The sequence below is a fragment of the Meles meles genome, chromosome 17 (assembly GCF_922984935.1).
Source record: "Meles meles chromosome 17, mMelMel3.1 paternal haplotype, whole genome shotgun sequence".
NCBI lineage: Eukaryota > Metazoa > Chordata > Mammalia > Carnivora > Mustelidae > Meles > Meles meles.
In genome coordinates, this window is record NC_060082.1 from 46790918 (window position 1) to 46804574 (window position 13657).

A 13657-nucleotide genomic window follows, 5' to 3' on the forward strand; every position below is an offset into this window, starting at 1 on the left:
TGATCTCTCTCTGTGATGAATAAATAAATAAAATCTTTAAAAAAAAAAAAGAAAGAAAACTCACAGGGAGTGGCACATAATGGGCATTCAACAAATAATGATAAGTGCTCAGAAAAAAATAAATAATTGAAATAGATTTAGAGGTAATGAACTGAAAGTCCAAGTGCTAATATTCAGAATTATTGTTGGTTTCTTTGTCTTAAGCCCAGGGTGATAGACCTTAACTTTATTTTCCTTCTCCCTTTTCAGTTCCCAGGGCCAAATTTCATGTTAAATTTTAAGAATGAACACTTTGATTCAATTCTCTGAGTTATAGGAATTACTGGTGGGATGAAAAAGAATTAATCTGCACATAATATATAGAAACTTCATTAATATGAAAAATAATTATTTCATTGCTTAAACTGTTCTACAATTGTGGAAAGTAGGATACTGTTTCTGAAAACAAAGACATCTCATTTTAAACCCTGATTTTTTTTAAGGTTTTTAAAAATTATTTATTTGAGAGAGAGAGAGAGCATAAGCATGAGCAGAGGGAAGGGCAAAAGGAGAAGCAGACTATGCAGGGCTCGATCCCCGCACCCTGGGATCATGACCTGATCTGAAGGCAGACACTTAACCAACTGAGCCACCCGAGAGCCCCTGATTATATGCTTTTCCCAAAACCATACTTTAAATATAAGGAAAAATACAAATTGAACATAAAAGGATGCATACATTAAAGAAACTGGAAGAGGTCAAATTAGTAAAAGACAAAGTAAAATTTAGAACAAAGAGATAAAAAAGGACTTACAATGATAAAACATCAGAGAAATATATACATCCAGAAGTTATATGCACTAATAACATATCTTTAAAATTCATAAAGCAAAAGTTGCAAATGGAAACATATTGTTGTATATGGAACATTTGCCAAGAGAGATAATAAGCAAGACTGTAATTATGTATAAACATCTTACAAACAACAAATCATGTTAAGAGTATGTTCTCTGAACACAGTGGAATTAGATTAGAAATCAAGTTCAAAGACAACAGTTTGAAAATTAATATATACATGTCTCAGTACCCCATGAGTCAAAGCTCAGTTCAGGGACTGAGTTAGAAAAAGTCAGAACATATTTTTCATTGAGCCATTATGAAAATGTGACATTCCCAAACCTATGTGCTATACCTAAAGTAGATGGTGTAAAATTAATAAAGCTCAAAAGATAAACATTTAAAAATTTAAAAAGAGTAAAATTGGCATTATTCACAGATACCAGGAATGTGTAAGTCAAAAATCTAAAAGAATTTTGGATTAGATTCATGGGTTATTAATGGGTGAAAAGATTCAATATCATTATCATAGCATCTCTCCCTTCACTGGTCTATAAAATCATTAAGGGCCAATAAAAATTCCAGCAGTTTTGGGTCTATGTGTGTGTGCAAAGTGACAAACGGATTGCAAAACTTATATGGAAATGCAGAGGAACTGAAAATAGCCAAGACAATCTTGAAGAAGAAAAAGCTGGAGGATTTTACACTACCATATATAAGATATATTTCAAAGCTACAGAAATTAAGATGGGATGCCTAGGTGGCTCAGTTGGTTAAGTGTCTGCCTTTGGCTCAAGTCATGATCCCAGGTCCTGGGGTCAAGTCCTGCATCGGGCTCCCTGCTCAGCGGAGAGCCTGCTTCATCCTTCTGCCTGCCCCTCCCCCTACTTGGGCTCTCACTCTCTCTCCCCCTGACAAATAAATAAATAAAACCATTAAAAAAGAGAGAGAGAAATTAAGATAGATATTTCTACAACTGGCATTATATAACAAAGCCTACCAGGCCAATAGAACAGCACAGAGATCAAGCCACACACAGATGGCGCTTGGTTCACAGTAGAGGAGCCTCTGCCATTCAGTGAGGAGATGGCGGTTACCAGGACACAAGAGTTTGTAGTATACTCAGATAATACTACAGGGCAATGTAAAAGTGTGGAATTCTGCAGCTTTACAACAACGTGAATAATCGCACAGATGTAATGTGGAATGCAGATATCTATAGGAAGGTCAAAAGCAGGCAACACTTATCTACAGTCATAGAAGTCAAATGTTGGTTACCTTTGTGGAGTTTATTGACTGGAAAGGACATGAGCAACTCTTCTGTGTTACTTTTAACGCTGTGTATTTTTTTTTTTTTTTCATTTTCTTTTTTTTTTTTTTTTTTTCTCATTTTATTTATTTTTTCAGCGTAACAGTATTCATTCTTTTTGCACAACACCCAGTGCTCCATGCAAAACGTGCCCTCTCCATTACCCACCACCTGTTCCCCCAACCTCCCACCCCTGACCCTTCAAAACCCTCAGGTTGCCCCAACCTCCCACCCCTGACCCTTCAAAACCCTCAGGTTGTTTTTCAGAGTCCATAGTCTCTTATGGTTCGCTTCCCCTCCCCAATGTCCATAACGCTGTGTATTTTTATTTGGATGATGGTTTCATGAGAAGAATACATAGGTTAATATCCATCAAGCTAAACAATTAAGATTTATGCATTTTATATATGGTATACCTTGATTAAAAAAACAAACACACAAGAATCCAACAGGAAAAGCAGCTTGCAAAGAAAACTGAGAAGGAACCAACTGCAAGAAAGTAAGAAATGGAACAAGAGAAATCTGAAATCGTAGTACAAAAAAATTGAGAAGACTTTTTTTGTTTCAGATTTTATTTATTTATTTGCGAGAGAGAGAGCGTGAGTAGAGGTGGGTGGGGAGAGGGAGCAGTAGACGCCCTGCTGATCAAGGATCCCGTTGTGGGACTCGATCCCAGAACTCTGGGATCATGACCTGAGCCAAAGGCAGATGCTTAACCCACTGAGCCACCTAGGCCCACCATTAAGAAGAGTTTTAAGAAAAAAATGAGTGGGGGTGGTCGAAGGCAGGGTAGGGTGTTAGGGGAGGGGGCTATTGAAGAGTCCACTGAATTCAGCACCAAAAGAGGCTCTTGATGAGGCTTTTTGTGAAGTGGGAAAGCTGAGTCTAGTTTTTAATGATTCGAGCTGTGAACAGAGGGGAAGAAGGCACTAGAAAACACTTGTGATACATTAATCCTTGCTCTCCAGGCAGGAAAAGACAGAGGATGGTAGCTAGAGAAGGATGTAAGGTAAGAGAACAAGTGGTTCATTCAAAGTAACAATAAGGTTCTGGATTATTCCTTAATGTCCATAAAAACTACTTCTAGTCCATATAAACCTAACCGGATCTCAAGTCTTGAATTTAGCAAGAAATCCCTGGGGTATTTTTTGGCTCAGAAGAGAGGGTGTATGCTTCCAACTGAGTTTGGAAGAATACATACTAAAATTTGAAATTACTCTTTACTATAAACTAACCACCTATAGAAGAATCGGTTTAAGCACACAGAAGGGAAAGTTACAGAACGCTTTACCCTGCCAATGCATACCCAAGTAATAGCCTTCAATTCAAGAATTCTTTTGTCTCCTCTCCACCAATGCCTGTGAAGGGTAGAACTTACCCAGACTGATAACTGCTACATGGTAACTACATTTCTCACTGTTCTGTGAAAGTTCTGTACTGTTACACATGCTTTGGTACTTTTTTTCCCCTTCTAAGTACCTCTATTGTGGATTTGTCCTTTAGAGTTGTACTTTATTAGCCAATGCCAGCAAAGCTCATGCACAGATGTATATCGGCCTCCCTCCCAGCAAGGATATACAAACAGTAAATGACTTACTATGATGTGCTGATACGGATCTATAAATGACATTTTGGTTTCAATTACAGGAAATCTCTTCACACTTCAAAGGTCTTCTCGGCACTCTAGCTTCTTTAAAACCTACAAAATAAACAATCACTATTGTTAAGCTTCCTCTTGGATGCAGTTCCAAGATTTAAATCATGATGAACATGAACCTTCGGAAGTCAGAGTCCACCCAAGGGGACCAGAGAGACTAAGTTTCCAGTTGTTTATAAGACCTAGTGTACACGTATAACTTAGGGGAAGGGTAAACATATTTTGATAGTACTGTTTAATTTCCATATTTATTTGTTCAAATTTATTCTGTCGGTAATTATTAGGAAACCCCAGAATTTTTCTTTTTTTTTTGCATTTGCCAAGTATCTTATGAGAAGGTCACTGAACTTACGAAAAATTAAGATTATGCTGTACTGTTTATAATTTAAAAGCCATACGCCATTGTTCATTCTCTCGACTGGGCTAGTGTTACACAAATCCATGATAAGAAAGGAACATTTTTACCTTAGCTATTTGTTAAAACCTTTAAAGATATATTCATGTTAAATTTCAACTTCGGTGCGGCTATTAAAAAAAAAAAGTTTATTCATTCTAAAATACCAGCTTAATTTAGAAGCAGTTAAATAAAAATAAATGAAAAATGTGAAAAAATACTTTCTATATTTTGCTTTCCTCTATAATTACTCCATGTTATTTAAAATCAAATAAAAAAATCAAATCCTCCATCATAGATTTTTTTTTTCCCCTTGAGACTATAAAACAACAGATACTTCTAGGTCAGTATTCTATATGTCATGTCTAACTTAGAACTTCTCAAATACTTTTATTACTTATGATAAATAATTTTTATTTGAATTTTTTTACACAAATTGTATCTCATGAAGTATCCTTGAATTACTAAACTCATTTCCTTCATCATTTTTTAAGCAAAAAGAATAGTATGTATGTATGTATGTATGTATGTATGTATTTTAAAAGACTCTTTTTTTTTTTTTTTAAAGATTTTATTTATTTATTTGACAGAGAGAGAGATCACAAGTAGGCAGAGTGGCAGGCAGAGAGAGAGGAAGAAGCAGGCTCCCTGCAGAGCAGAGAACCCGATGCGGGGCTCGATCCCAGGACCCTGAGACCATGACCCGAGCCGAAGGCAGCGGCTTAATCCACTGAGCCACCCAGGCGCCCCAAGACTCTTTTTTTTAGAGGAGTTTTAAGTTCATAGCAAAATTGAGAAGTCCAGAGATTTCTCCCACATACTCTCTGCCCCACACTTGCATTCTGCCTCTCCCCTGACCCACATCCCCTAGCACAATGGGACATTTGTTAGAACTGATAAACCTACATCAACACATCATCATCACCCAGAGACCATATTCTACCTTAGGGTTCACTCTTCGTTTTCTATGTTCTATGGGTTTTGACAAATGTATAATGACCTGTACCCTTTATCAGGGTATAGTAGGACTACTTTCACACCTTAAAAATTCTCTTTGTTTTGCCTATTCATCCCTCCCTGTCTCCCAACCACTGGCAACCACCTATCTTTCTACTATTTCCATAGTTTTGCCTTTTCCAGAACATTACATCGTTGGAAATCATGTAGTATGTACCATTTTCAGACTGGCTTCTTTCACCCAGTAAGCTGCATTTAGGAAGTTCTTTCCCATGTCTTTTTATGGCTTGAAAACTCTTTTCTTTTTACACCTACAAAATTCTACATGGTCTGGATGCACCACAGTTTATCTGCTCACCTACTGAAGGACGTCCTGGATGCTCCCAGATTTTAGCAACCAGGAATGTAGCTGCTATAAACATCCATACACAACTTTTTGTGTGGACTTACGATTTCATTTCCTTTGGGTAAAGATCAAGGGGCATGAATCCCGGATCACACAGTAAAAATAGGTGTAGTTTGATAAGAAACCACCAAACTATCTTCCAAAGTATCTGTACCATTTTGCATTCTCACTATCAATATTTAATACTTCTGCGGCTCACACATTCACCCACACTGGATATGGTCAGTGTTCTAGGTTGTGGCCACTCTAATAGGAGTGCAGTGTTACCTCATTGTTTTCATTTGCTTTTCCCTGATGATGACCTATGATGCGAGCGTCTCTTCATGTTTGTTTCTCACCCGTATATCCTCTTTGGGGAAGTCTCTATTAAGGTCTTTTGTCCATTTTTAAAAATCAGGTTGATTTTTTTTATTCTTAAGCTTTAGGAGTTCTTTGTATATTTGGGATAACGGTCCTTTTTTGGATGTGTCTTTTGCAAATATTTTCTACCAGCCTGGCTTCATCATTTTGTAATATGAAAAATATGAACCAATATTGTAAGAAAGATAAAAATCACTCACAGTCCCCTATTTAAAAATTATATAAAATAAAATTCTCCCTTCTTCTTTGTTCTGGTTCATCACATCATTATTTTTACTGGAGAAAAATTTTTTTTAAATAAAACATTTGTTTATTGTAGTCACTTGGTAAGCTCCTAAAGTTGTCCATTTTCATCAAGATGAAACAATCTATATTTCCTCTATATCAATAGCCCTTAGAAATGAAGCAATTTCTTTAAAAAATTTCTTTCTTTAATTTACTTATTTGAAAGGGAGTGAGAGAGAAAGAGAGAGAGCATGAGCAGGGCAGAGGGAGAGGGAGAAGCAGGTTCCTCGCAGAGCAGGGAGCCCCATGAAGGACTCGATCCCAAGACCCTGGGATCATGACTTGAGTGAAGGCAGACACTTAAACAACTGAGCCACCCAGGCACCCCAGTGAAGCAATTTCTTAAGAGAATTCTTCTTTCAAGTACATGACAGGCCATGTGAAGCTGCTGGGCCCAAGAGCACAAGCCTTTATGTTGCTGCGGCAGTGGTAATCCCGGAGAAGCACATGTTCCCTTTCTAGAAACTAAAAAGTCCATACGGTTGTAGAGTAATGCCAGGGTACTACTACCGGGGATTCAACGCCTGAGGGAATATCAGATTATTTTCTTTATTGAAGTAGCATAATTTGGTAAAACAAACAAACAAATGAAAAAAAACAAAGAAAAAAAAAGACACTGGATAAAGGATCAGAAGACCTTGATTTAAACTCCAGTTTCACATTTTAAGACTCCATGTATTCCACCATAAGTGGGAATAGTACTGTCTTCAGTGTTGTAGTGAGGACTGACGAATTGATTACAGTGAAAGGTGCCTGCCCCATAGGAAAGACGAGCCATATGTAAATGAATGCAAGCTTCCATCTCTAAAAACATTATTTTAAGTTTCATTTTAATTCCAGTTAGTTAAGATGTAGTGTCATGTTAGTTTCAGGTTTACACTACAGTGATTTAACAATTCCACACATCGCCTGGTCCTCCTCACGACAAGCGCCCTCCTTAATCCCCATCACCTACTTCACCCTCCCCCCACCGCACCTCCCCTCTGGTGGCCATCAGTTTGTCTCTATAGTTAAAAGAGTCTGTTTCTTGGTGTGCGAGTCTCTCTTTCTCCCCTTTACTCATTTGTTTTGTTTCTTAAATTCCACATATGACTGAAATCATATGGTATTTTTCTTTCTCCAACATCCTTATTTGCTTAGCATCATACCCCTAGTTCCATCCATGTTGTTGCATATGCCAAGAGTTAGTTTTTTTTATGGCTGAATATTATTTCATTGTGTATACGTATATTGTATATATGCATACATATATACTATATATACACATATATATGCATATGCTATATCTACACACACACACACACACACACCACACCTTCTTTATCGATTCTTCAATCGATGCACACTTGGGGGGCTTCCATATCTTGGCTATTGTAAATAATATTGCAATAAACATAGGGGTGCATACCTCCTTCTGAATTGGTGTTTTCATATCTTTTGGGTAAATACATTGTAGTGCCATTGATGGATCATAGGGTAGTTCTATTCGTAACTTTTTGAGGAAACCCCATACTGTCTTCCACAGTAGCTGCGCAGCGTGCATTCCACGAACAGTGCAAGAGGGTTGCTTCTTCTCCACATTTTTGCCAACACCTGTTGCTTCTTGTGGTGTTGATCTTAGCCATTTTGACAGGTGTGAGATCATATCTCCTTGTAGTTTTGACTTGCATTGCCCTGATGGCAAGTGATGAAGAGTATCTTTTCATGAGTCTGTTGGTCATCTGGATGTCTTCTTTGGAGAAATGCCTGTTAATTTCTTCTGTGCATTTTTAATTTGGAGTATTTGCTTTTTGGGTGTTGATTTTTAGAAGTTCTTTTTTGTTTGTGTGTTTGCTTTTGTTAGAGAGAGAAAGAGGGAGAGGGAGCAGCAGCAGGAGCAGGGGAGAGGGAGGCAGCAGAGGGACAGGGAGAGAATCTTAAGCAGGCTCCATGCCCTGAGCAGAGCCCAAAGTGGGGCTCCATCTCATAACACTGAGATTATGACTTTAGCCAAAATCAAGAGTCAGATGCTTCCCTGATTGAGCCACCCAGGCACTGTGAGAAGTTCTTTTTATATTTTGGATACTATGTCAGCTTTATAGGGTATATCATTTGCAAATATCTTCTCCCATTCTGTGGGTTGCCTTTTAGTTTATGGGTTGTTTGCTTAGCTGTGCAGAAGCTTTTTATTTTGATGTAGTCCCAACAGTTTATTTTTGCTTTTGTTTCCCTTGACTCAGGAGACATATCTAGAAAGAAGTTGTTATAGCTGAGATCAAAGAGGTTTCTGCTTGTGTTTTTCTCTCTAGGATTTTTATGGTTTATGGTTTTTATGGTTTTCGGTCTCACATTAATCCATTTTGAGTTTATTTTTGTGTATGGTGTAAGAAGGTGTTCTAGTTTCATTCTTTTGTAGGTTGCTGTCCAGTTTTCCCAGCACCATTTCTTCAAGAGACTGTCCTTTTCCCATGGGATATTCTTTCCTGTTTTGTCAAGGATTAATTGACTGGACAGTTGTGGGTTTTCTATTCTGTTCTGTTGGTCTGTGTGTCTGTTCTTCTGCCAGTACCATATTGTTTGGGTCACTACAGCTTCGTACTGTAACTTGAAGTTTAGCATTGTGATGCCTTCAGCTCTTTTCTTTTTCTTTCTTTTTTTTTTTTAAGATTTTATTTATTTATTTGACAGAGAGAAATCACAAGAGAGGCAGGCAGAGAGAGAGGAAGGGAAGCAGGCTCTCCACTGAGCAGAGAGCCCGATGTGGGACTCGATCCCAGGATCCTGAGATCATGACCTGAGCTGAAGGCAGTGGCTTAACCCACTGAGCCACCCAGGCGTCCCAGCTCTTTTCTTTTTCAAAGTTGCTTTAACTATTCGGGGTCTTTGTAGTTCCACATACATTTTAGAATTGTTTGTTGTAGTTCTGTGAAAAATGCTGTTGGTATTTTGATAAGGATTGCATCAAATGTGTAGATTGCTTTGGGTGGTATACACATTTTAACAATATTTGTTCTAATCCATGAGCACTGAATGCCTTTATATTTCTTTGCATTGTTTTCCATTTCTTTCATCAGTGTTTTATAGTTTTTAGAGTACAGGTCTTTCAACTCTTTTGGACAGGTTTATTCCTAGCTATCTTATGGGTTTTGGTACAATTGTAGATGGGATTGATTTCTTGATTTCTCTTTCTGCTGCTTCATTATTGGTGTATAAAAATGCAAGAGATTTCTACACATTGATTTTGTATCCTGCACCTTTACTGAATTCATTTATCAGTTCTAACAGTTTTTTGGTGAGTCTTTGGGTTTTCTGTATAAAGCATCATGTCATCTGCAAATAGTGAAGTTTGACTTCTTCCTTGCTAATCTGGATGCATTTCTTTTTATAATCTCATTGATGTGGCTAGGACTTCCAGAGCTATGTTGAATAAAAGTGACAAGAGCGGACATCCCCATGTTGTTCCCAACCTTAGGGGAAAAGCTCTTAAAAAAAAAAAAAAAAAAGCTCAGTTTTCCCCCATTAAAGATGATGCCAGCTGTGGGTTTTTCATATATGCTGAACTATGCTCCCTCTAAACTTACTTTGTTGAGGGTTTTTATCATGAATAGATGTTGTGACTTTGTCAAATACATTTCTTTGTCTATTGAAATGATCATACGGTTCTTATCCTTTCTCCTATCAATGTGATCAATAACTGACTGATTTGAGAATATTGAACCATCTTGCAACCCAGGAATGAACCCCACTTGATGTATTAAATGATTTTTTTAATGTATTGCTGGATTTGGTTTGTTAGTATTTTGTTGAGGAGTTTTGCATTTATGCTCATCAGGGTTATTGCCATGGATTTAAAAAGTGGTAGCTATCAGTTTGGGTATCAGGATAGTATTAGCCTTGTAGAAGAAATTTGGAAGTTTTCATTCCTCTTCTATTTTCTGGAATAGTTTGAGGACAGCAGGTATTAATTCTTCTTTAAAAGTTTGGTAAAACCTCACACCAGTCAGAATGGCTAAAATTAACAAGTCAGGAAATGATAGATGCTGGCGAGGATGTGGAGAAAGGGGAACCCTCCTACACTGTTGGTGGGAATGAAAGTTGGTGCAACCACTCTGGAAAACAGCATGGAGGTTCCTCAAAAAGTTAAAAATAGAGCTACCCTACAAGCCAGCAATTGCACTACTGGGTGTTTACCCTAAAGATACAAACATAGTGATCCGAAGGGGCAAATGCATCTGAATGTTTATAGCAGCAATGTCCACAATAGCCAAACTATGGAAAGAACCTAGATGTCCATCAACAGATGAATGGATAAAGAAGATGTGGTATACATATATACAACAGAATACTATGTAGCCATCAAAAGAAATGAAATCTTGTCATTTGCAATGACATGGATGGAACTAGAGGGTATTATGCTGAGCGAAATAAGTCAATTGGAGAAAGACAACTATCATGTGATCTCCCTGATATGAGGAAGTGGAGATGCAACATGGGGGGTTTGGGGGCTAGGAAAAGAATAAATGAAACAAGATGGGATCGGGAGGGAGACAAACCACAAGAGACTCTTAATCTCACAAAACAAACTGAGGGTTGCTGGGGGGAAGGGGGTTGGGAGAGAGTGGCGGGATTATGGGTATTGGGGAGAGTATGTGTTATGGTGAGTACTGTGAAGTGTGTAAATCTGGCGAGTCACAGACCTGTACCCCTGGGGATAAAAATACATTATATGTTAATTTTAAAATTAATTAATTAATTTTAAAAATAAATAAAAGTTTGGTAAAATTTTTAGTAAAATTTGCCTGTGAAACCATCTGATTCTGGACTTCTGTCTGTTGGGAATTTTTTGATAACTGATTAAGTTTCCTTGCTTGTTATCAGTCTTTTCAAACTTTCTATTTCTTCCTGTTTCATGAAGTTTTGGTAATTTATACATTTCTAGAAACTTACCATTTCTTCTAGGTTGTCCAATTTGTTGGCATAGTTTTTCATAATATTCTCTTACAATTGTTTATATTTCTGTGATGTTGGCTATTCCTCTTCTCTTGTGATTTTTTTTTTCTAATTTTATTTATTTATTTGACAGAGATCACAAGTAGGCAGAGAGGCAGGCAGAGAGAGAGAGGGGAAGCAGGCTCCCCGCTGAGCAGAGAGCCCAATGTGGGGCTCGATCCCAGGACCCTGAGACCATGACTTGAGCTGAAGGCAGAGGCTTAACCCACTGAGCCACCCAGGCGCCCCTTCTCTTGTGATTTTATTTATATGACTCCTTTTTCTTTTTTCCTTGATCTAGTCTGGCTAGAGGTTTATCAATTTTATTGATTTTTTTCAGAGAACCGGCTCCTGGTTTCCTTGATCTGTTCTATTGTTTTTTTTTTTTAGTTTCCATATCATTTATTTCTGCTCTAATCTTTATTATGTCCTTCCTTCTGTTGGTTTTAGGTTTTGTTTGTTGTTCTTTCTCTAGCTCCTTTAGGTGCAAGGTTAGGTTGTTTGAGATTTTTCTTGCTTCCCGAGGCAGGCCTTACAACCACTTTTGCTGCCTCCCAAACGTTTTGTACCATTGTGTTTTCATTTTCATTTGTTTCCACGTACTTTTTAAATTTCCTCTTTTTTGTTCTTTTTTTAATTTTTTTTTTAAGATTTTATTTATTTGACAGAGAGAGATCACAAGTAGACAGAGAGGCAGGCAGAGAGAGAGAGAGAGGGAAGCAGGCTCCCCGCTGAGCAGAGAGCCCGATGTGGGACTCGATCCCAGGACCCTGAGATCATGACCCGAGCCGAAGGCAGCGGCTTAACCCACTGAGCCACCCAGGCGCCCCCTCTTTTTTGTTCTTTTAAATGTTTCTGTGGAATATAATGTGAAACTTAAAGTTTTTTAAAAAATTATTCTCATTTCCTAGACATCGAAGGGGCTAACAGTGGTTCTGCACCCTGCTTACATCAGGGTAACTTGGGGGAGCTTCATTTAGGAACTTTATTTTATTTTATTTATTTATTTTTTTAAAAGATTTTATTTATTTATTTGACAAACAGAGATCACAAGTAGGCAGAGAGGCAGGCAGAGAGAGAGGAGGAAGCAGGCTCCCCACTGAGCAAACAGCCTGATGAGGGGCTTGATCCCAGGACCCTGGGATCATGACCTGAGCTGAAGGCAGAGGCTTTAACCCACTGAGCCACCCAGGCGCCCCTTAAATTTCCTCTTTTATTTCCAGGTCGACCCATTTATTGTTTGGTAGCATGTTACTTAACCTCCATGTCTCTGTGGTCTTTTCAGATTTTTTTCTTGTGGTTGTTTTCTAGTTTTATCTGTTGTGGTCAGAGAAGATATATGTAGGACTCTGAGCTTATTGAATTTGTTGAGGCAGATTTTGGGGTCTAATATGTGATCTATTCTGGAGAATATTCCGTGTGAACCTGAAAATGTGTATTCTGCTGTTTTTGGACGGAATGTTCTGAAAATATCTGTGAAATACATCTGGTCCAGTGTGTCATTCAAAGCCACTGTTTCCTTACTGATTTTCCATTTAGATGAGCTGTCTATTGAGGTAAGTAGGGTATTAAAGTCCTCTATTACTACCGTATTATTACAGATTAGTTCCCTTAGGTTTGTTATTTTTTTTTAAAGATTTTATTTATTTATTTGACAGACAGAGATCACAAGTAGGCAGAGAAACAGGCAGAGAGAGAGGGGGAAGCAGGCTCCCGGCTGAGCAGAGAGCCCGATGTGGGGCTCGATCCCAGGACCCTGAGACCATGACCTAAGCTGAAGGCAGAGGCTTAACCCACTGAGCCACCCAGGCACCCCCTTAGGTTTGTTATTAACTATTTTATGTGTTTGAGTACTTCTATGCTGTGTGCATAAATATTTACAGTTATTTCATCTTCTTGTTGGATTGCCCCCTTTGTTATTATATAGTGTCTTTCTTTGTCTCTTATCACGGTCTTTGTTTTAAAGTCTATTTTGTCCAAAACAAATATTGCTACTATGTATGTCCAAAACAAATATTGCTCCTCGGGGTTTCTTTTGACATCCACGTGCATGATAGAGGTTTCTCCATCTCCTTACTTTTTTTTTTTTAATGTTTTATTTATTTATTGAACAGAGAGAGCGAGATCACAAGTAGGCAGAGAGTCAGGCAGAGAGACAGGGGGAAGCAGACTCCCCACTGAGCAGAGAGCCCGAAGAGGGATTCAATCCCAGGACCCTGAGATTATGACCTGAGCTGAAGGCAGAGGCTTAACCCACTGAGCCACCCAGGCACCCCGCCATCCCCTTACTTTCAATCTGCAGTGTCTTTAGGTCTAAAATGAGTCTCTTATAGGCAGTACATAGATAAGCCTTGTTTTTTTTTTTTGTTTTGTTTTGTATTTGTGGTTTTTTTTTCCATTTTATTTATTTTTTTCAGCGTAACAGTATTCATTGTTTTTGCACAACACCCAGTGCTCCATGCAAAACGTGCCCTCCCTATTACCCACCAACTGTTCCCCAACCTC

General features: G+C 38.2%; 1 protein-coding gene across 1 annotated transcript in view; it reads right to left on the minus strand.

Annotated features, from left to right (window-relative positions):
• Nucleotides 1-13657, minus strand: part of PLA2G4A (phospholipase A2 group IVA) — a 171005-nt gene that overhangs the window by 128590 nt on the left and 28758 nt on the right. The window contains exon 3 of the mRNA XM_045983484.1: nt 3723-3824. Within this exon, the coding sequence (XP_045839440.1) occupies nt 3723-3755 (33 nt within the window). The 5' untranslated portion in view covers nt 3756-3824. The remainder of the gene's footprint in view (nt 1-3722; nt 3825-13657) is intronic.